This window comes from Pagrus major, chromosome 13, assembly GCF_040436345.1.
Source record: "Pagrus major chromosome 13, Pma_NU_1.0".
Classification (NCBI taxonomy): domain Eukaryota; kingdom Metazoa; phylum Chordata; class Actinopteri; order Spariformes; family Sparidae; genus Pagrus; species Pagrus major.
The window spans coordinates 21,184,615-21,206,486 of record NC_133227.1 but is presented as its reverse complement, the minus strand read 5'-3'; the positions used below and the strand labels follow the sequence as shown (position 1 = coordinate 21,206,486).

At 39.5% G+C, this 21,872-nt stretch overlaps 1 protein-coding gene across 1 annotated transcript in view; it reads right to left on the bottom strand.

Annotated features, from left to right (window-relative positions):
* Positions 1–3,136: 3,136 nt before the first annotated feature.
* Positions 3,137–21,872, bottom strand: part of septin8a (septin 8a) — a 35,451-nt gene continuing 16,715 nt past the window's right edge. The window contains exons 4-10 of the mRNA XM_073479012.1: positions 21,682–21,868; positions 16,351–16,512; positions 14,757–14,853; positions 8,549–8,717; positions 8,233–8,365; positions 6,751–6,920; positions 3,137–4,352 (exon numbers count right to left, since the gene is read on the bottom strand). Coding sequence (XP_073335113.1) covers positions 4,349–4,352; positions 6,751–6,920; positions 8,233–8,365; positions 8,549–8,717; positions 14,757–14,853; positions 16,351–16,512; positions 21,682–21,868 — 922 coding nt within the window. The 3' untranslated portion in view covers positions 3,137–4,348. The remainder of the gene's footprint in view (positions 4,353–6,750; positions 6,921–8,232; positions 8,366–8,548; positions 8,718–14,756; positions 14,854–16,350; positions 16,513–21,681; positions 21,869–21,872) is intronic.

Here is a 21,872-nt window from a genome sequence, read left to right as displayed (position 1 = left end):
GTGTCATTTTCCTGTTTTGTTGATGTCAAAAGGTTGGAGAAGCTTTCCTGTAAATGGAAGGTGGCTTTGTTTACAAGAAGAGGTCATGTGATTTCACACATGCTAGTCTGTTTACAGGTCTAGTCATACTCTGCCCTACAAAATCAAACCGAAAGTGAGAACAAATGGATTCAAAGTTTTTTTTGACTGTCAGCCAAATGTGTTATAGGTAGAAGAGCGGTCATGTTATTGTTTACTACAAGTAATTTTTGTCTTGACCCTCCTGTTTTTGATGAGAAATGCTAAATCCAATTATATTTCTTCTAACATCACATCTGTATTTAATTGTTTAAGGTCTGCATGTTTAAAAAAAAAGTTGAAATAGATGAGTGGTTTAAAAAGAAAAGTCAAGCAATCCTCAATATGTTGTGAGGTTTAACCTATTGAGATGCTTGACATATTTTAGTGTACTGTAACATTTATGTAAACCTCTTAATAGAGAGCTGTCACAGACCGCAGTAACTGCAGCCAAAGCTCAGAAAAAACCACGGCAGAGTGCAGTAACTTCCGGAGGAGGATTTAGGCCACTGTAAAAAAGAAAAAAGCAGCGGCCCTAATCCTCTTTGGTATAACTACATTTACTGCGGCTTGCTTTTTTTAGTTTTTAGTTGAATGTCATAGTTACTGCAGTTTCTTTTCTAAGACAGCATGAGATTGAACTCTTCATCACAAGATAAAACATATGAGTTCATCTTCAGTCATAGACTCTGCTCTTTGGCTTTATAGGGCAATACTGCCCTGAAGATAAAGAGAAGCGACCTTACCAGCCCTCTGTAGCCAACTCCTCATCTGTAGGCTACCGGCTAGCAGCTAGCCAAGGATGTTACATTAAAGGTGCACTATGTAGTTTTGGGGAAGAAGTTTTAATCAAAAGAGAAAGATCCTCATTGACTGAATTGTATGCCTTAATAAACAAACCCTCTTCATTTTCATGACTGAATAAACTAAAGAAACAAACTGACCTTAAAGGACAACAGTTTCATTCTGTCGTACTTAGTTTATATTTGGCGGACCCTGCCACCTTCTTAGCCTCAAACAGTGTTTTCCAGGGACCTTATTTTCCTCTGAGAACAGCTTGTTTATTCAGTTATGGAAAAGATAAATATTTCTGAGTTTGTATTATCACCTCATTAATATTATTAAACTCATACATAGTGCCGCTTTAAAACCACCAGCTAGCTAGCTGGCACTAGCATGAGACAGTTGTTGATTTGCATTGTGGGTAATAGTACTTCTATAAGTAAAACGTGTAACAGTATTTTTTAATTGAAAACATTTTGACTCATAATTTAGACTGACAGACTGAAAACAAATCCACTAATCAAGTTTGACTCATAGTTTTGACTTACTGTGAGTAACTCAGCTTTCATCTTTCCTAATGTTTTATTTTTAACCTCTTGTTGGCAGGAGTGAGCTTCCATAATTACTAGACTCCAGTATTTAATGACCATCTCGTCAGCAGTTTGATGGATCGAGTTTGTTCCATATGACTTTAGTGTACTTGTTTGTGTTAACAACTTACCGCACATCTGAGCCGTCATCATGTAATTTCCTAAATCCTCGAGTAAACCTCTCAAATCACCGTTTGACTACAGCACTTTCGACAATGTGTAGCACCATGTTGTCCTATAGAACAGACTGTCAGAGAGCCATTATCTCTTCTAGGTTTGTTAGCAGGGTGCGTTTGGTGCACTAAAGGACAAAGAACAGAGAGCTCTGGACAGATTGTGCTGCTGGATGGGATCCAGTGAGCCCTGCAGGTGGTGGACAGAATAATAATAGTCCTGGCAGAGTCCTCAGAGTAAACAGAAAACCATTACGATGGTGAGGTCTCAATACTGTACCGTGACTTCCTCTGTCTGTTTTCAGTGAATCACACACGCTCTATGTGTCATACACAATACAGGAAATAACAAATAAATAAGCCAAAGTGGTTGAAGAAGTCACCTTAGGCCAGTCCTATTCAACTGGGTTTTAAGAAGGGCCAGATTTGGAAAAAGGACTTTTACTTTCCCCATGTCAGACACGTAAAGCTCGAAATTTAAATGTGTTAAAACATTATTTAAACAAAAGTAGAGGAAAAAATAAATTCCCTCCGCTTTAACAGCCTAGGTTTAAACTTTTCAATGAAATAAGAGTATGTTTGTGCTAAGCATCAGTCACGACAAGAGACAACTGACGAAAGGATCTTATCACAGTTGTCGAGGAGAATGCTGCAACACTGTTTTGCTGTGATGCTCCAGGAAGGTGTTGTGGACTACGAAACTTTCCTGAATTTTAATTTTTGGGTCAACTGTTCCTTTAAAGCTCCAAGAAACGTAATGATTGTTTTTTGCATCATTTTCTAAGCAATTAATTGATTAATCAAGAATTTACTGTCATAGAGAAGTAAAGAAACCAGGAAATAGGAGAGAATGTTGACTATTATTTTCTTAAAAAATGACTCAAACTGATGAATGAATAGTTTATAATTTAAATTCAACTACTTAACTAAAACTAATCATTGTTGCAGCTGTATTCCTAACCATTTGTTGTGTTTTCATAAGAGAATGAAAAAAGGGGAGATGAAGTGATGTAATCGTGGTTTCTAAACAGAGCAACAGCAGTCTGCAGTTTGTGTTAACACATGTGCTGTAAACACACACGCCACTCACAAACACACCGTTAACCAACCATCATCTTCCCCTCTCACACACTTCCTCCAGAGACTTGCAGAGTCAATAAAACTCATATAGTTCTCTTTTCCACACAAACACTTCTTCCACTCCACCTTTGGCAAACACACTGTAAACGTGCTCTCTTGCACACACACTCACTCACACCCAGCCGAGGTCAGCAGCACGGTGGTGAAAGCAGCGATGACTGTGCGCAGACTGAGCAAACATGTCTCAGCTCTTCAATTTGGGATCACTAAACAGGAAACAACTGCGTCTCAAGCTGACAGCTGTTTGGGTTACAGTTGAGGTCGCCAGCCTCTGTGTGTGCATGTGTGTGTGAGGAAACAAGTGTCTTCACCTGCCTGTGTTTCACTTTCATCTCCCTCCCGGATGAATATCGTCAAACAAACCATGGCAGAGAGACACATCAAAGTCGGAAGGGGGGTGGGGAGGGTTTGCATTTATTTCCAACGACAGACAGTAAATACAGCTGTTCTCTTCTCTCCGTCGCTGAGGGTAAAATCTTCTACAGCGAGCTGAGGCTTGTATGTTTTCCTGAATCCTCTTAGAGAGTGTGTCTGTGTGTGTGTGTGTGTGTGTGTGTGTGTGTGTGTGTGTGTGTGTGTGTGTGTGTGTGTGTGTGTGTGTGTGTGTGTGTGTACTGGCTTCATGTTGTGTCCACTGTCACAACACTCACATCAAGGCGATCACTCATGGTTTACAATAAAGTTACATTACTTATGGACAATGTACACCGTCATATGTGCTTCTTACAATAATATCATATTCAAAAACTAGTACATTTTTGCATATTAAGCTGGTTAAGCTCTAGAAAATATTCACATACATTTACTGAGTTAATACGAAACAGCACCAGTATATTGCATAAGTTTTATTAAGATTTAAGACTATGTTTTAAGTTGTCAGTACCTTTGTATATGCAGTGGTATATACAATATACAGGTACTCAGTTTTATTGCTATTTAAATGTATTATTTGGGCTCATTTTATTTTACTGTGAAATAAATTGTCATGAGAACAAAAAGGTTAAGAGACACACCACACTTGGACAACATTTCAAACAGCTCAGGTATTTTAAAAAACATTAGGAAAGGCTTGATTTAACAGATCTCTTCAATTAGTTATTTAATATTCATGATTAAAATCAAGCACATCCTAATTTTCTTAAATACATACTGAACAGTTAAATGACTTGCCCACTGTCTTACACTGCAGTACCCAAACGTTTTGAAGGGCATGAACCTCTCGTTTTCTATGAAGGTTGATGGAAAAACACAAAAGAAAAGCACAACATAGAAAAACAAAATGCATATATATAAAAAGTGTCAAAATAAAACAAGAAACAATCCATAGAATGAAAGATCCTGAATAAATGAGATGGCCACTGCTGGCAGGTGAACATTATTTTTTTTTTTTGTTAACTCATATTCTCTCACCATCTTTCACTCATCATTTTCTCCCCTGTGGCTTCATCATCCTCAGTGTCTTTGGTCCATGTGCACAATGTCATGATGGAATGTCAAAACAAAACAAAAACAAACAAACAAACAAAAATAAACAGGTGTTGTCGTTGCTATGGTGGTGAGGACAAATCCATGGTCGTGTGTGGGAGGGTGTACAGCGGCCATAAATTAACTGAAAAACAATGACAAACAATAAACAAAATAAATTGAATGAATAAACAACTGCTTTATAGAAATCAGAAATTATTTAGAAAGACTTCAACTCTTCAGACGGGTTAAAGGAGAGAGGTGCTGCAGTTAAAATAAACACTAGAGCTTGTGTTAGTGGATAGAAAACAATAGTGTGAGCCGTCACAACTACATTCACTATGATGTAGTTAATCTGTCAGCGGGGGGAGCTCTATATTTTCTTATTCAAACATCCGTCCTGAATGTGTCTTCTGCATTTTATCATTTCATATCATTTTAATATAAATTCCTTCTGAAGTGGATCGAAACTTAAAACTTGAGAGAGTAAATTAATCATGTAAACATCAAAACTAAGGAAATGTGGAAACGCCTGTGGAGCCACAAAATGGAAGATCATATCCTGCAGCAGCACTGACAGCAGTATGAGTGAGCAGCCACAAGATGGAGCCACACGTCTTCTCATAAAATTCTCGGCTTTCAACCCTCAGACGGTATGACTCGGACTACATTAACTATAAGTCATGCATTGTTCACTTCGCTGCAGGTCATTTGTGCAAAGCTTAGCATTTACATAATTTCTTTTCTAACCTCCCAGACAGCCATTAGCTTCAGGTATTGTCAGTTCATATTAAAGATAAACTGAAAGCTCAAAATTGTGTATGTACAGTAGTCTTCCCTTTTCTGACAGTTGAACAAAATGCTGTGAGTTTTGAACCTGGCTGAAAGCCATTAGAGCATTAGTGCTGGTGAACAGGTATGTCCACATACTTTTGGCCACATAGTGTGCATAGTTCAGGGTTCCTGCAGCTTTTTAGTAGCAAACTTCAAGCACTTTGCTGGCACTTCAAGGTACCTAAACAAAAAGTTTCCGGACTGAAAAAAACATCACATCCCAATGCAGTTGGGAAGAATTAAGTTAAAGAGGCACTATGTAACAATTTGAGGCAATTTACATGTATTAATCACTTTCGATATGTGAGTGGATTGTAACGTGACATGAAAAATGAGACCTCCCCCGTCTCATTGGCTGCCTATACAGACCTGAGGACAATTTGTTTAAGTTGTTTAATGCTGCTGGACTGTGGATTTCTTTGTGAAGGACTTGGGTCAGATTTTTCCGCAACATCGAAAGGATGTGACGTTATGCAAGTACTCGAGTGCCTCTTCAGAAACAGAAAGCAACAGTAGCGAACGTTTAGAAATGGAGTCCACTAATATAAACTAACGATTGGCTTCCACCATAACACTGAAGTTCCACAGAACCCCTTGAACTTCATACCCACAGCAATCAACGTTTATTGTCACTTAATTTATGCTAACAGCTGTTTATATTAACTTTGATTATGTGTTTTGATCATGGTTATTTAATTCTTGCTGATTTTAGCTCCAGGAGACAGACAAATATCACCATCATTTTGAATATTTAAAGTTTTTTGGTTTACATGAGTACATGCAAACAAGTAATTTTCTCTGGGTATAATCAAATTCAAGCGTATTTCTAATCTTGAAAGCAAACTTTCAAAACTTTGTACGAACCCTACGTTCTTGCTGAATCAAAACCAGTAAGAGCTAAAGGTTTCTTGAAGGTGCCTTTAAGGACTTTTAAAACTACTGTAAACTGCATCACCACATAATCGAGTGCGTTTTGACAGTAAAGTAAATGCAACATAATGTTCACTGTGATGGGTTAATGAATAATGGTTTGTAAGCGTCATACTGAACTAAACGAACAAACCAATAGCTGTCTGGAAGGTAAAAAATAATTATAGAAACGTATGCATTTAAAAGCAATCTGCAGTAGAGTGAAATATACATGATGATGCATTTCAAGTCTGTATTGCAGTTCTACCTGTGTGTGTGTGTGTGGTATTGAAAATCAGCTTCGCCCTGTGTGAGCTGCATTCTGCATCACCTATTTATGAGCCAAGCTTTCGATTGCCTCAGCGACTGAGCTCAGTGGCTCCTCCCTGAATATCCTGAATAATTAGAGCGAGGCAAAAAGGAACGAGTGAAAGGACAGGAAATGTTAAGCTTGGGCAGGACAAAAAGGGGAGGAAGTTTCCTTAGCACATGCCAGGCCCTTAGAATAATAGCTGAAATGCTTGTGTGCTGGAGATAGGTCGACAACTGCCAGGCACATTCAGCTGAAGGCTCATTCATGTGACACAGCAGAATGTGAACCTCCTGCTTAAAGACGTGTAACACAGTGAGACAGCAAAAAGAAAAGCAAGAGAAGCGAGTATACAAAAAGGAAATTTCAAGATTTAAAAGGCACAGAATAAAGAGACAACAGGATTAGTTCAAGAAAAATAAGCAGGGTTGTTAAAAGCAGCCACCTGCTATGGAGAGAAAGGAGTGAGTGATAGAAACGATCGGCTTACTTTTTCTTGTCCTTGTCTTTCTTGAGGGGCTGAGATAAGGAGAGCGTCTCGGCTGCCACCTTCTTCCTGTTGAAGGCGTTCATCTCCTCCTCAAGGTCTCTCCGCTTCTCCTCCACCTTCCTCTTCTCCTCTTGGTGCATTCGCTTCAGCTGCTCAAACTTGTCGTGCAGCTGAGATGGTGGAGACGAGGGTGGTGATGGACAGACGGGACAGGGACAGAGGGAAAAGATTTTAGGACAGACGGGTAAAAGAAAAGATACCAAGACGTTAGAACAAGAACACAACACCCTCACTGAAGTGGATAAGTCACTGCACTGATCTATATTTTTATATTTGAAATGGCGGTCACACATAATGACAAACCCACAGAGTCTTTAAGGCTATTTTGGATTATTGTTTTGGTTTTCAGGCTTGCAGCTGCACTTTGTTTTTGTTTAAATTGTTTTCGACAAAGTTCAGGCTGCTGTTGAGTTTTTTTGTCTTTGTCAACCCCATTTGTCTACAGGTGTCAGACACTTCAATTTGTTCAATTTCTAGGAATTTGGGTTAATCTTTATTTTGCCAACAGGTAAGTAAAAAGATAGCATTCGGTTCAGTGGCAGGTTTAAATATTTGTAACATCAGAAATGTGGACTTTCACGGAAAAACATCACTTGAGAAAACAAAAACTGATAAATAGAACAGTTAAAAGGTTTTGTGTTAAAACCTCATAAATTAAATTTTAAGACTATTTAATGACTTAAGGTTGGTACATGCTTACAGTTACATGACAGTACATGATTTTTTAACATAATTCTCCACATCTACTTAATTAATTATATCATACACGAAAGTACCTTGTCATATATTATCATGTACTTATAGTATAAGGATTGCATTGACTGAAATTAGGCAAAATTGTAGTGCTGAGCAGGATGTGTCTCAACGATAAAAGCAAAATTTATACATTACATATGTACAGTATACATGTACAGGATCTTTATATAGATTGTGATCTGCATGCACCAGAGAGCACAGGCCTGTTTATGGTCTAATGTCAAAGGTGCAACAGGCTGAAGTTACTCATTCTGACCTTTTGCCCGAAGTGCTGCTATTGTGTGAAATGTTCATATTACTTGAAAAAAGTGTCTCTGGAGCTGCAGTGTTGATATGTGGACATGTTAGTGACCATTTTAAAACAAGTATACTGTATTTAAAATATGAAATGTACGGTATTTTACTATGTTGGTGTATTCTAAACATGACATGTAGTGCATGCCTGTCCATCGTGGGAGAGGGATCTATCCTTTGTTGCTCTTCCTCAGGTTTATCCCCTTTTCCCATGCTAAAAAAGGTTTATTTTAGGGTTTTTTTCCACTTACCCTTACGTCTCAAGGGTCTAAGGATAACGGTTTCAGATTGCAAACTTGTAATTTGTGACAAAAGGCTCTAAATAAATTTGACTTGACTTGATTTATAACCACATCGTCACTTGAGACTGACCTCTCTCTCCTTTTCTTTCAGCTCTGCTTCCGTCTCTTTTACTTTGTTGACAAACATTTGTCGCATTTCTTCCTCTTTACGCTGCAGGTCCCCCAAGAACTCTTTCCTCTTGGCCTCGTATGTCTCTTGAAGACTGGAGAGAAGAAAAGACAGGACACAATGAAAACAGACAGGAAAAGATTAGGTATTGTCTCCAAACAATAGAGACTCTCCCTGCTGTCGACACTTGAGTATCTCTGTGGTTTGGGGGATTGTGTGTGTGCACGACGGGGTGTGTGTGTGTTTTACTCTCTGTGCACTCTCTCTCCCTCTGTACCTGAACGGCTGGCTGTCGGGATCTGTATCTTTGAAGCCCATCTCTTCCAGCTTACAGCGTCGGTACAGTTCATAGTGGCGGGCGTGGGTCTGCTCCCTCAGATCCTCCATGTTGACCCTGATCAGCATCTCTCTGAGTTTTACAAAGTCGCAGTGACTCTCGTTCTCCACTGAAGGGGAAAGGACACATCAGGATTAGGAGACCAGTTGCAGATCAGGTGGTCAACTTAGTTATTTCCAATATATGATAAATTCTGACAAATAAAAATGTGGTTTTGGTCGTGTCTTTTCTTGTTGTTTTCATTCTTTGCCGGGCTGTTTTTCTCACCGCCATGTTTCAACACCCCATCTGTCACCCTGTTACCCTCCCTTCCTATCCACTTCTCTCTCCAAAGCAGGAAATCATACCACATCTGTACAGGAATGTCAAGTATCTGCACAGAATAAATACACTGGATAAATCACATACCCCATCCATTAAATTAAACCAAAACCATCACATTTCACCAACAAGCAGCAGCTGATGAACTGGAGATTTTCTGCATGTTTCATGTTCAGTTTTTTCTACTGGAGCGACTTTAACAACTTCATTTCAGTTTCACGACTGAGTGACTTTCACAGTTAAATGAATTCATGGTGAGGAAAGGGCAGGAAGCGTTTCCTGCCTGACAGACTGACAGCAGAGGGAGGGGTGATCTGCCGTGGGCGTCATTTCCATCCTAATGAAGCCTTTTTACTCATAGGTCACCTCATTTACTCCATCCTAACATTATGTGTTGTTCTGAAAGTTAAAACATTGATTTTTGGTATTTTTAGACACCAGAACAAAGATTGATGAGGGAAGAGCAAAGAAGAGGTGCTTGAATGTGGACTGAACCGATCTGTACTGTGACTCATCATCTGGTCTTTAAGAATGTGGTCTGAATGAATAACAATAATATGGTCAGCCACAGGGTAGGCATGGGACAATATTAAAATTACATGTCACAATTTTCCTATTCAACATAACTGCGATTCACAATATTATCCCCATCAATCTTAAAACTTAATACAAACTACTAATTCCACTAAAACATACTGGAACCACTTTAACCTCACATTTTATTTGGAAACAAATATTTTATTGCATCACTGATAGGACACACATCTTTTTTAGTGGAAAAACAAACAAAGAATCTTAAATAAGTGATCATAACTCGTAAGGTCTTCCTGCACAAATAAAGGACAAATAAATGGTGGTAACCTCCTCTCCCTGTCATTCTTTAGTTTGGAAACGTTTGTAGTATTTACAAACATCCGATTATACTTGTTTTTGTGGGGACACAATATACAAGCAGTGCCTTCAACCATGATGACAGCCGTAGGCAATTCAAAGAAACCAATACAGGACTGTATGTCAGCGAGCTAGACAGCTTTTTCAAGTCATTCATGTGAGGATAGCCATGATTATTTTATTTCAAGTATATTGATAATGAAGGTTCAAGACAATCAAATTATTGTGACTTTTTTAAAATCACAATCTGCAATTAAATCTTTTATCGTCCCATCCCTACCACAGGGTTTCTGCTGGGTTCCCCAAAGTTAGATTTAAGACTTTATAAGACCTTCTTCATGCCACATAGAACGCAATTTTTATACCCGTTTCACCTGTTTTATACTCACCCAAGTTAAAGTACGATGGAAACCAGTCAGGACAATAAGGGCTAGAATTATTTACCATTCTATCATTTGTGTTTCAGTAAATCCAGGAAGCATATAATTATAATTCCAAATTATGTAATTAATTAATCACACAATCCACAGTTAACACCATTTTTAAGTACCTTTTAAACTTTGAGGAAACTTTTGAGACCTGCAGATACCCTTCATCCAGAATCCTTTCTGCTGGCCCCCCTCCTCTGTTTTCAACAAGAAAAATCACTCCTCCTCAATTTGAAAAAAAGTTTTTCCTAATTGATGCTATTTTTCCTTCCATCTAATGACTTGATGATACCGTCATAGTCTGTGGAAACTTGGAAAACTGCTAATTACTTGATATGCTCCATCTCCTCCAAAAAATGCAAAGTATAAAAAAAACCTGAAGCACAACCGCTTGAGCAACTGTGGTTTAGTGTGGTGTTTTCAGAGTAAGAATGCCGTTCCCCTTTCAGAAAGTTAATGTGATCAACCTGTTAGCAACCCTCAGAAAGATGCTACAAGAGCTTTTCTGTTGTCTCAGGTCTGGTGTGTTTGGTGGCCGAGGGCACGTGCATAGCGAGGGCACGTGGCCATTCATGTGTAGGAGCATATGTCATGAACCCCGGGGTAGCAGTGGTGGCAAATGGGATGTATGTTATGTTTAAATACCAACACACGCTGTGAGTTCTGTGGATGTAAAGACAGCGATAAATATATTGAGAAAGCCCAATTAGCATGGCATTTAGCTTCCCCCGGTGGAAAACGCTGTGAGAGCAGCCTGCAGGGCACGATAGCGAACCACAATGTCGCATAAAAAAATGCAACATAACATACTCAACCATCCCAGTCACAGAAATAATCACATTCCTTCATTAGAGTAGGACAAACAAACAATTCAATAAGCATTAACTAACTAACTTTTAGATCGAAAATCAATTTTAATCAGATGTGAAATGGTAGCGGTGATGCAGCTGTCTGAATCACTCACTCTTATTTTTACCCAAATTTGCTGCCTGACCGCACATCATTAGTGGGAATACCAGAGTTAAAAACAGACATGAGCTGTTTTCTGGAGTTGCATCCAGGCTACTGAAACTGCCTGTTCATTTGGCATCTAATAGTCCGTCTGTACCGACCCCCCGCTGAGGGCTGAATGAGGGCCAATCCTCTGACTGACTGCAGAACTGAGCCCTCAAGTTATCTGAGCACAGGGCTCTGCAGACACATTCACACGCATGATAACAGAAACATACAAACAGAGGAGAGTGGAGGAGACAAGAGAAATGGCTGAAGATAAATCTGCAGTATTCAAAAAATGAATGGAAACAGAAAAAAGTGTAAAAGGAAAATATGCGGAAACACCGCGTGGCACACAGACTGGTCATCTCACCGAACATAAAACTATCCATGTGCCTCAGGCTGATCATCTGCTCTTGTGATTCTGGACAAATGCATTATCAAGTGGCCGCTCTAAAGCTACATGGTGAATAACGTTACCATAGCTGGTTCATTTCTAAGGGGTTCCTTGTCGAGGGTAATTGTGATTTTGCAGATATTATTTGCCATATCGCCCTGATATTAATAATGGAAAATATTTTTGATTTTTTTTTTTTTACAAATACCCCAACCTTAACCTAAGAATATGCTGTATTCAAAAGAAAAAAACAGACAAAAATCAAGAATCAAATACAATGCTAGTGACTAATAACATCCATGTTCACATACAAACACCCACCACAATGTGTGAGTCAACAGTTAAACAAACAGTAGCTTGCGGAGAATAAATACCAGGGGTCTGCTATGTGTCACAGATGTCTGGGGTTCAGAGATAACAGAGCATCGAGATCCTGAGGGAAGATAAACACACACACACACTGAGCCCCCCTCAATTGCTCTCTTTATCAGGAGACAGTCCTCCCTCTGTCTTCCTTCAAGTCCACGGAAATTTCCCATGGCTCTTCGAGAGGTTACCATAACCCATCTATATGACATCTGGCATCTACAAACTGTTTCCACAGACACAAGCCTTCCTTTCAGTCGGCCAAGAGTAGTAAAACACTGAGACTTCTGTCCTCTCCTTGTCCCTGTCCTCAGATAATGTGACAAAGTGTGTTGTATGAATGGTGAGCCATCAGTTTGCAAGCAGGCCTGACTAAAAGCAAAGCAGTTTGCTTGTATTACATCCCACCAGTCCAGGGAGAGATGGACACGGCTGATACAATAATTAGATGTAGAAAAATAACAACACCAGTACAGTAAAAATTGTTTTTCCTGCATCATTTGTTGTTAACGCCACCAAAAAATAAAAAATGCACATTAAGTTGTTAACATGAGGATGAAATATTGTGCTTTTATGAATCTTTACATTGCCTTTTCCCTCGACACTCATGTACTCTTGCCATTCTACAGTCAACATTTTGCATAATCAATATCAGCATCAAGATCTGTTTTTTGACTTTATTAAATAAAAAAATAACGAAATAAAGAATCCATATATTGCGACGGAGACAAAGACTGAGCTTACAGTAAAGCCGAGATAACTTTTTGCAGACGGCATCTTTCTGTCTGCAACTGGACTGGACAATAGCTTCATGGTGGTGGCTGATGGAGTCCAAAGGAATCCATCCCCACGAGACACACAGCAGGCTTATAAATAACTATGGTGTGTCCCTCTGAGGGTTGGGGAATGAGAGTGGTCAGTAGATAATGAAGAGAGGAAAGGAAGAGAGGGTGAGGACGCAAGAGCAGTAAACAGAGAAAAGGATGGAAGAGAGTGTAACTCCCATTTCAGCAGCAATATTCTCACAGCACAACTCTGTTTCACTTTATTAAATTACCGTGTTTACTCTAATTGACAAGGCACTGGGGAATGAGCTGTGGGAAACAAAAATCCCAAGATCCCTGACACAATAAGTGACTTCTCCATGGGCAGCACATGCATCACGAAGGCTGAGAAATGTACGATACATGCACACAAAAAGAAAAGACATCTAACACCATACGCGTCACAAGCAAACACAGACACACACTGGCAATTTACCAAAACAATCTCTGCCCACTCGTCCTTCATTTCACAGTGTCACTCTGCGTGAAGTCACATTCGCAGCTGTGGAGGCCACTCCACATTAAGCAGGAGGGTATAAATAAACAGGCAAACTGTGGGATGCGCTCGACACTCATGCCACGAGCAGGAACAGATCTTTTGCAATGGATACTGACAGACGCCTCGCAGAGTTATATCATGTGCCATTTCACTCCATAAGCATGAAACATCCTCAAAACAAGCATCATGTGGCATGAAGTGGATCCTACTTCATGCCACATTTTTAAATTGATGATGATTTGATTTTGAGAACTAACTTTTGCACTCAAAAAGCTCAAGTTATTAAATATTCTCCTGCATTTACCAGATAGAGTTGCATTTAATAAATCTTTACATGGTTCTCATGTGGGCTGCATCTAACTATATTGTCATTATCGATTTTTTTTTCATTTTTAATCGTTTAGTCTATGAGATATAAAGAAAAGCAGCACATTCTGTGCTTCTGTGCCATGCAAATTTTAGGTATTTTTGCTTGAAAAGACTAATGAGTCATCAAATGAACAAAATAGTAGCAGATTAGTTTCCTTTCCATCGGCTAATGGATTGGTCAACTAATTGTTTTGAGTCTAATTCTACTGTCCTCTTCCGATCTAGTGTGAACAGAGCGAGGCTGCAGGGGCCGGAGAGAGACTGTGTCATGTACTTCCTCAAAAATGTTTCACCCACGACTACTTCACCACTTCACATGACACATTGAAAAAGCTATAAAATTATATTATTGCACAACAGCTCAAGTGCTGACACTGGCCAACATCATCAGATTTGTCCAGGGTATAAATAACTAATGACTTTTTGTAACTGCAAATACATTGTATTATATATTATATTGTATTTGCGAATGCTGGTTAGCTGTCACACATGTCATCTTGTACGGACAATGACACTGACAGCTACTGTTCAAAGCCTTTCTGTTGGTTCACTAGTGCCTGGGAAGCCATGACTGCATCAGCAAAATTCTCAACCGTCATTAGTGACAATCAGGAAGTGATTGAGTAATATTTTATGTTTTGAGAGCTTTATCAGTCAGCTGTCAACTATTACATTAATCTTAAAATATTATAATAATCAATTAATCGCTTTGAGTATGTTTCTAAGAAAAAAAACATCAAAATTCCAGCTTCGTAAACGTGAATATTTTCTGGCACTGAATATCTTTGGGTTGTGGATAAAACAAGACATTTGTCATCTTCGGCTTTGGGACACTTATCATTTTCTGACATTTTACAGATCAAACAACTAAGAGAGTTGCAGCCCTACATTTTTTTCTTGTTGCTTAAAATATTCATTCTGTGACAGTCTCAAAACAAAAGATTTAAATAGCCAGTGACCCCTTCATGTACTCACTGTTGTGTTTGCTTGAGAAATACAAACACGCACCCACATACACACAACACACACCCTGATTAATTAGCTTGTAAATGGTTCTCACCTTGCACAACACCCCAGGGGTACTGTCTGGCCCTCACGGTTTTGTTCCCCACTTTGACCTCTTCCACGCTCCCCACCACAGCAAACGGCAGATGTGCCTGCGCAGGAAAAGACATCAGAGCGTTAAAAAGGTCAAGAGGTCACAAGAATAACTGGAACCCGAACTAGGTGGTCCCAGCTCTATCGTTTTCTGGGTTAAACTTTCCTAAAGAGTTGTTTTCCCAGTGTCTTTACAGCACAACAACCATTTCACAAGTTAAATTTCACAAGACACAAACATGCTATATACAAACACAACAAAAGAGGATTAATGGAAATTGGGTGTTTAATTTCATATGAAACATGTGTCACTCTGGTTGTCGTCTCTCCTATCTTTCGCAACCAGACCGCACCACAGAGAAGTGTAACCATTGATGACTTATGAGCTGCACCAAAGCTCTCTTTTAAGTTCAACATGTGGCTCAGTTGGGGCTGAGAGGCTTGTTTTGTTGCAGTGATTAAAACACACACATGCTGCTTGCTGAGCTACTACGCCTCGTTAGGATCTACAGTGAGGCATCATGGGGAAAACATGCCCGATATGCAACCACAAAAATTAGGTGGAGAGTTGAAACCAGCTGGCTGGTTGCAGCTCAGAGGAACAAGCTGGTGAGTGTGGGCGCTGATGTAACCGACTATGAATAGATGGGGATAGTGTACAAGGACTCTGCCTGGGAGGACCAAATGCAGTCTTATTTATCCATGAGGGAGTTTACTGTTTGTGCATTTGAACACGTGTGGGTGTGTGTTTGAGCAGTGTGATTATACATCATCCCCATCACAAAATCGGAACTAAAAAAGGCTAAAAAGTCTGCTGAAAAGTTTATTTGTGCTTGCTGCCTGAGCAGAAGTCACTAGCTTATGATCAATTTTATTGCTACATGCATGTTGTTGTCAGTATTTCAACTTGTTTATTTTGAAGAAGGAAAATGCACAAATGGACCCACAGTCAGTTGTAGGAAAGCATGTGCTGCTATCCAGCTCATAAATAATTTTTAATTATGGAAAGAACTAAGGAATGGGAAACTGGTGCAAACAAACCTCATACCCGGAGTAAGCTGGAGTTGGTGCATGTGCTTAAACGTATAGTATATGCGCAGGGTTAGTATTAGTAGTAGTAGTATACAGTACATTCTTAGTGTTTTCCCCTGTATAGAGTCACAGATTTGTGGGATTGCACAGTGTCTAGATAAGAAGACATAATTACTTTTCAGCACATTTTACAACCACAAAAATGGTGTCTACGTACGTTGACATCGCTGTTACCAGATGAGAAACACATGGGATGCTAAGGAGACAGATGTGTCGAAAGCCATCATTTTTACTTTCAACACATTCACGTGTAAACAGTAAACACATCTGGAAATTTCTTGTAGGCCTGTCACAATAATCTCTTTATCGACTTATTGACGTATGGACATGACCAAATGAAAAAACTCGATTTGCAGTATATTGTATTAAGGATGCAAATTTTTAATATACATCTACATTAAACACATATAGTGCTGAAAAATAAGGAAAGGTAAAAAGATGGAGAGACTGACTGTATGACTTACGTTCATGGAGGCGTTTATCTCACTGACAGCTTCGTCATCTGTTGGGAACTGATATATCTGGACGCCGTTGCTCACCAGCTCGCTCATAATCTTTATTTTGAATTTGTGGAGCTCACTCTTGGAGATTGTGTCCGCTTTGGCAATGATGGGAATTATGTTGACCTGAGGAAAGGATGAGCAAAGGAGAGGGGAAGATTGTAGTCGGATCAACAAAGTCCACAGAATTCATTATGCACTGGTTTGGTTATTGCATCGTCATGACAAGACAAAATGTACCTGTCTCCAGCTCAGTATGATGAGAGAAGATGCACAGAGAATGAATCTGCTGTTTTCAGTGAATTACAGATCAGAGCAATTAACTTCCCTTTGTCAACGGGTCATAAACACACACTGTGAATAAAGCTAAATTAAACACACTGAAGACTTAATTAAAAATATAAACCAAACTAAGCGCGTTTCTAAATATGGCTGAGGAAGCACAGAAGACCATATGCAGCGAAACTTTATAGTGAATAAGCTCAGTCAGAGCCCCGACAGATACATAAAACAAACAGTGATTACGAAAACAAACTAGACTCCATCTCCAATCAGCAGCAGATGTGCAGAGATAAACACACAGTTTTTCTGCATTCCTCCTTACGACTGCATTGCTAACCGGGAGAATGAGGAGGATCCCCACAGATTCACTCATCAACTCCATAGTGTGCCTCAGAGCGAGCGCCAAAGCTTGTTAGGAGTCAAATTACAGGCTCATCATACTGTACTGGATCATTAATTTACAGCAGGGCAGCCAGTATCAGGTTTTAACCCTTAATTAACAAACTGAGTTCACCAATCGTTATCCAGTGCTGATGACGGCCTAGTGTGGCGGCCACTGAAGCAGATGGGAGTATCTTGTCATGGTCAGTGAGGAAGGAGAGGAGGGGAGAGTAATATTTGTTCACTTCCCACAACTGGGTTTTCCCAGCTGGCCAAAGAGCCAAAGAGTATTCCCAAATAGTTCTCAGTGTTTGTTCTCAACAACTAGGAGCACCAGATGTGTAGCTGTAACCACAGAAAAGCTTTTAACATGTAAAATAATCATGAAAAGAAAAAATTCACACAGCACATTTGTTTTTATCTACTAAAGGTCAAATGTCTGTATATTAATGTGTCGATGAGAGTGTGCTCAATGGATACAAGAACCACATTCTGTGCTTTAATAATGTCAAAAAAAATATTAATAATTATAGGATCTGGTAAGATACATTTTTGATGCTGTATTATTCTTTGCCTTACCTCAATAAATAGCTGCTCAGCTCTCAATAGTAGGGGATTATGGGGGTTGTAAACAGGAAGTATAACATGCCATGGAGTCAGTTGTGTAAGCCTATATTTGTTTAATTTTAGCAAATTGGTACCATTAAAAGTGTGCTGAATTAGCTATTAAGAGTTCCCGATTGGTATACACCATGGGTGTACAGACAGCTATCACTGGGTTACTTCTCTATTGAAGAAAGCTTAAAAACGTGATGATTCTCAGGCAAGTTTTGAAGTGATATGGAGCATCTTTTTGCTAGGATTTAACTAGCTATAACTATAACTATAAATAACTTCTTGTTTTTACGCAGACAGTATCTTTGCCTCACATTTCTCCATCTGTACATCCCTGTCAACTGACTGATCTAGTGCATAAAGGCACAGAAATCTGACAGAACAGAATCATCTGAAAATAGTAAATGAGAAGTCATAAAAGCCATGTAAATTTGACTGGTTGTAGTGCAAATTATGCATCATTTTAAAGGTTACCAGGAAATATCAATCTTTGTTTATGAACTGACTTCTACCAACGGAATCTTCTGTATCCTAGTATTAGATAATTAACTTGTAATGATTTCCTCCAATTCAAGAAAAACTTCTCCGTTTAAACAAAGGACACCTCCTTCAGACTCTTATCTCTTTTCCTGCCTTCATCCACCACAAACCACACTCACTCTGGTGGGCCTTCAACCATCCTCTGTGGGGAGGGGTGATTCGTACAAGAAAAACACCATTGTCTAGCCTTGACAGCAGCCTCTACAGACTAAGGGAAAAGTTGTTTCTGGTCTGCTTCCCTGGTTTTTCCTGTGACAGAGAGAGCTATCTGGCAGACAGGATAGCTCTGCTCATTTATCTTTAGTCTGCAGATAAAAGTTCATATTCACACAGAGTAATGCTCGTCTCGAGCTGGAAATAACTCAGCACTGAAATTAAAAATGTGACCCTGGACTCCAGTTCTACTCTAATGAAGATAGAGAACACTCTCTTTAAATCTCTTTAAGGGCAATCAAGTGCAGCTATGTTGATAGTCAATTAATTGTTAATTTTCAAGCAAAAATGTCAAACATTTGCTAGTTCCAGCTTCATATTTGTAAGAATTTGCTGCTTTTCTTGGTATTTTATGATAGTAAATGAAGAGTCTTGGTTGAGTTTTGGACTGTGAAGAGGCCACTTTGGGCTCTGGGAAATTATTATGAGCATTTTTCCGTTTTTTTTTTAATATTAAATAGACAAATGATTAATTGTTTGTTATTTAGTTGCAGCCATTTAAACCCTGAAGCTGTCACTTTGGGGACATTTTGGGGTCTGGGAATATACGAATGTCTTTTTTTAGTATCTTTGACATTTTACATACTGAAAAGTAAATAAGGTGGGTAGAAAAATAACCAGTATGATAACTCAATAATGAAAATCATATTCAGGCTTTTAGGTACTTTCTGTGGTCAGCCTGTAAAACTGCTCAATGTGCAAATGTTTTTAGTATATGGTGAGCAAATATTTAAAAAAGGGACCACTGCATAAACAACCATCAAGCCTGTAGAGAAAAATAGTGTCACATCCACACCGTGGTCACTGCACACTGGCTTACTTTCAGATAAAATAGCGGTCACATTGCTGGGATGAATCCACTGAGGTCAGAGTGGTGTTCACCGTGGCCACCCACTGTTGCACTCAAGATGCTGTAAATCATTTTGAATAGAAGCACCAACATTACTCTCTCTTTTACACTTTCTGCCACTGGGCAACTGGGAAAGTCTTGTATGTAACATAAACATTGCTGACAGCCACGCTGGAGGTTCACAAGAAAGAGCGTTTGGTTCATATGAATGGATGGGGAGATTTAGGTGAGCTAAGCTGCTTTGCTTTTACTCATTTAGGTAAGGTAAGCTGCTACATGATAGCATTTAGCTCATGTTAACCGCTTTGCTGTGGTTCATATGTCGGGATACAGATAATATATTTAGCTCAGGTAAGCTTCCGTGTCCTGCTTCAAAGCGAGGGGTTCAGAGAGTTGGCTGTGATGTTGGATGGTATCAGCTGACAGTTGGCATGCGGGGGCTGCCAGGTTTTGATCACTGTGTTGGCTGGTAAAGATGGCACAGAGGCTCAGTGGTCAGCGCTGTCGCCTCACAGTAAGAGAGGTGCTGAATTTGGATCTTGGCCTTGGTCTTCTCTGTTGTTTATGTAGGATTTTTTCCTCTCAGGGCGGAACAGTTATCGCAGAAAAATAGAAGTACTCCTGTCTGACTTATGGTGAGTTCAGACTACCAGTGGCAAAGCAATGAGATGCAACTAATTTTCAATGGAAGCTGGCAATATGAACTAGAAACTGACACTTGACTTCATTTGTCGCTGTGTGAGGGGCGTAAAGGCCCTACATATCAAAGTTGAGCTGGTTTCAACTTTCAACGGTGAATAGGTTACAATGTAGCCGACCACTTTTGGCCCTTTTGTAACTTTGTCGCTCGTAGTGCCAACATAAAACGAGATATACAGTTGGTCCTCAAGAGAAACTTGGATGTCCTAAGTAAATTACAAGGTAGCAGAAACGGTTTTGATGAAGTGAAATATCAAATCAACATAATAAAGCCTGATTACTGTCCACTGTGTAATAATTCACAACAACAAACTCAGGGTTTCTGAAGTCGTCACAAAACTCAACTGTCCCTTGAGAGTGACAGTGTCCGGTCATTCATATCAGGAGATTTGGCAGACATGCGTAGCCGTGCGTTGATAGCTGGCAGAGGCAAGTCAGCAGGTTTTGGTCACAAGCTGACCATCTGCTTTGTTCTCTATTCATTATTGTTGCATCACCAGACACAAGCATGGCTAAAGGTACAGCAGTGCTAACAGTATTTATATGTAGAAGTTCCTCAGGGATCAATTTGATTGATGAAAGAAACTTCATCACTGAGCGTTAAGGTGTCGTGACAGGATGTAGCAAAGCACCAACGCTTCCCTTTACACTCCTCAACTAAAGACATTAATGGCATTTTGTCATCTTTGCAACATGCAGCTTTCTCAGTTTATAAGAATGTAGATATTCAAGACATCAGTGACACCCTTCACGCATTTAAGTCAAACAAGCACATACAGAAGAAACACAAATCTTCACATGTGCACTTAAACTGCCTCTTTCTCCGTCATTTCTTCCCTTGAGGATTTGTGAACATTTACTTTGAAATGTTTTGACGATCTTTTCCCCTCCTGAAATTCAACACTTCCCACACTTTGAAACAAAGACTTAGGATCAAAAACCACTTGGTTTGGTTTCAGTTGTGTTTATCACTGAGAAATTAAGAAAAATATGATAGAAATGTCAACAGAATTTATTGTACATCTGTTCATCTATCTATTTAATGTTAATGCCTGTATATTTCTTTGGATTGATTGAAAAAGTACAAGATGCTCCAACTTAAATTCACTCTCTCTCTCTCTCTCTCCCCTCCCCCTCTTTCACGCTCCAAGTGCTGTTGTGATGAGATTTTATTCCACCAGTTGTCTTATTGAGACCGTGCCAGTGATTGTGTCTGCACTGAGCCACACTCATCAGATGTATGGCAAAACATGAAACCACTGACCAATAAATCAAATAATAACACTCGCACCAGAGCGATGAAAAAGCCACAAATCAATGTGGGTCTGAATGAGACTATCGACTGGTGTACAGCTGACCTGTAAACATGTAAACTGAAATCTCAGCCTTTTCCACAGCAAAAGCTAAATAACTTAACTCCAAAGAATGCAACATGAACTTTTCTTGAAATCCTACACTCTGAAATGTAAGCATTAAAAGCCAACCTTTGCTTTATTCTTTTGGGACACAGAGTCCGCACCCCAGCAAAAAGATCAGGGATCTCTCCACGTCTCAGTGAAATGCACACCGCTCACAGTGAAAGGGAGGTCAGATTTCAGCAACACTGATAGTTTCTCACAGACAATGAGAAAAGGACCGGGAGTGTGTGCTTGTTGTGCCAAAGGGGAAGACCACAGCATGCATGTGTGTGAATGAATGTGTGTTTTTGTTTGTACCTTGCTGTCCAGTTTTTTCATAGTGACCAGGTCCAGGGACTTGAGGGAGTGTCCTGTCGGGGCAATGAAATAAAGGCAGATGTGGATCCTGGTGTCGTGGTAGTTAAACAGCGAGCGCTTGATCTTCAGCTCTTCCTGGAGATAGTTTTCAAACTGAGTGTCGATGTAGTCGACGATGGGCTTGTAACTGC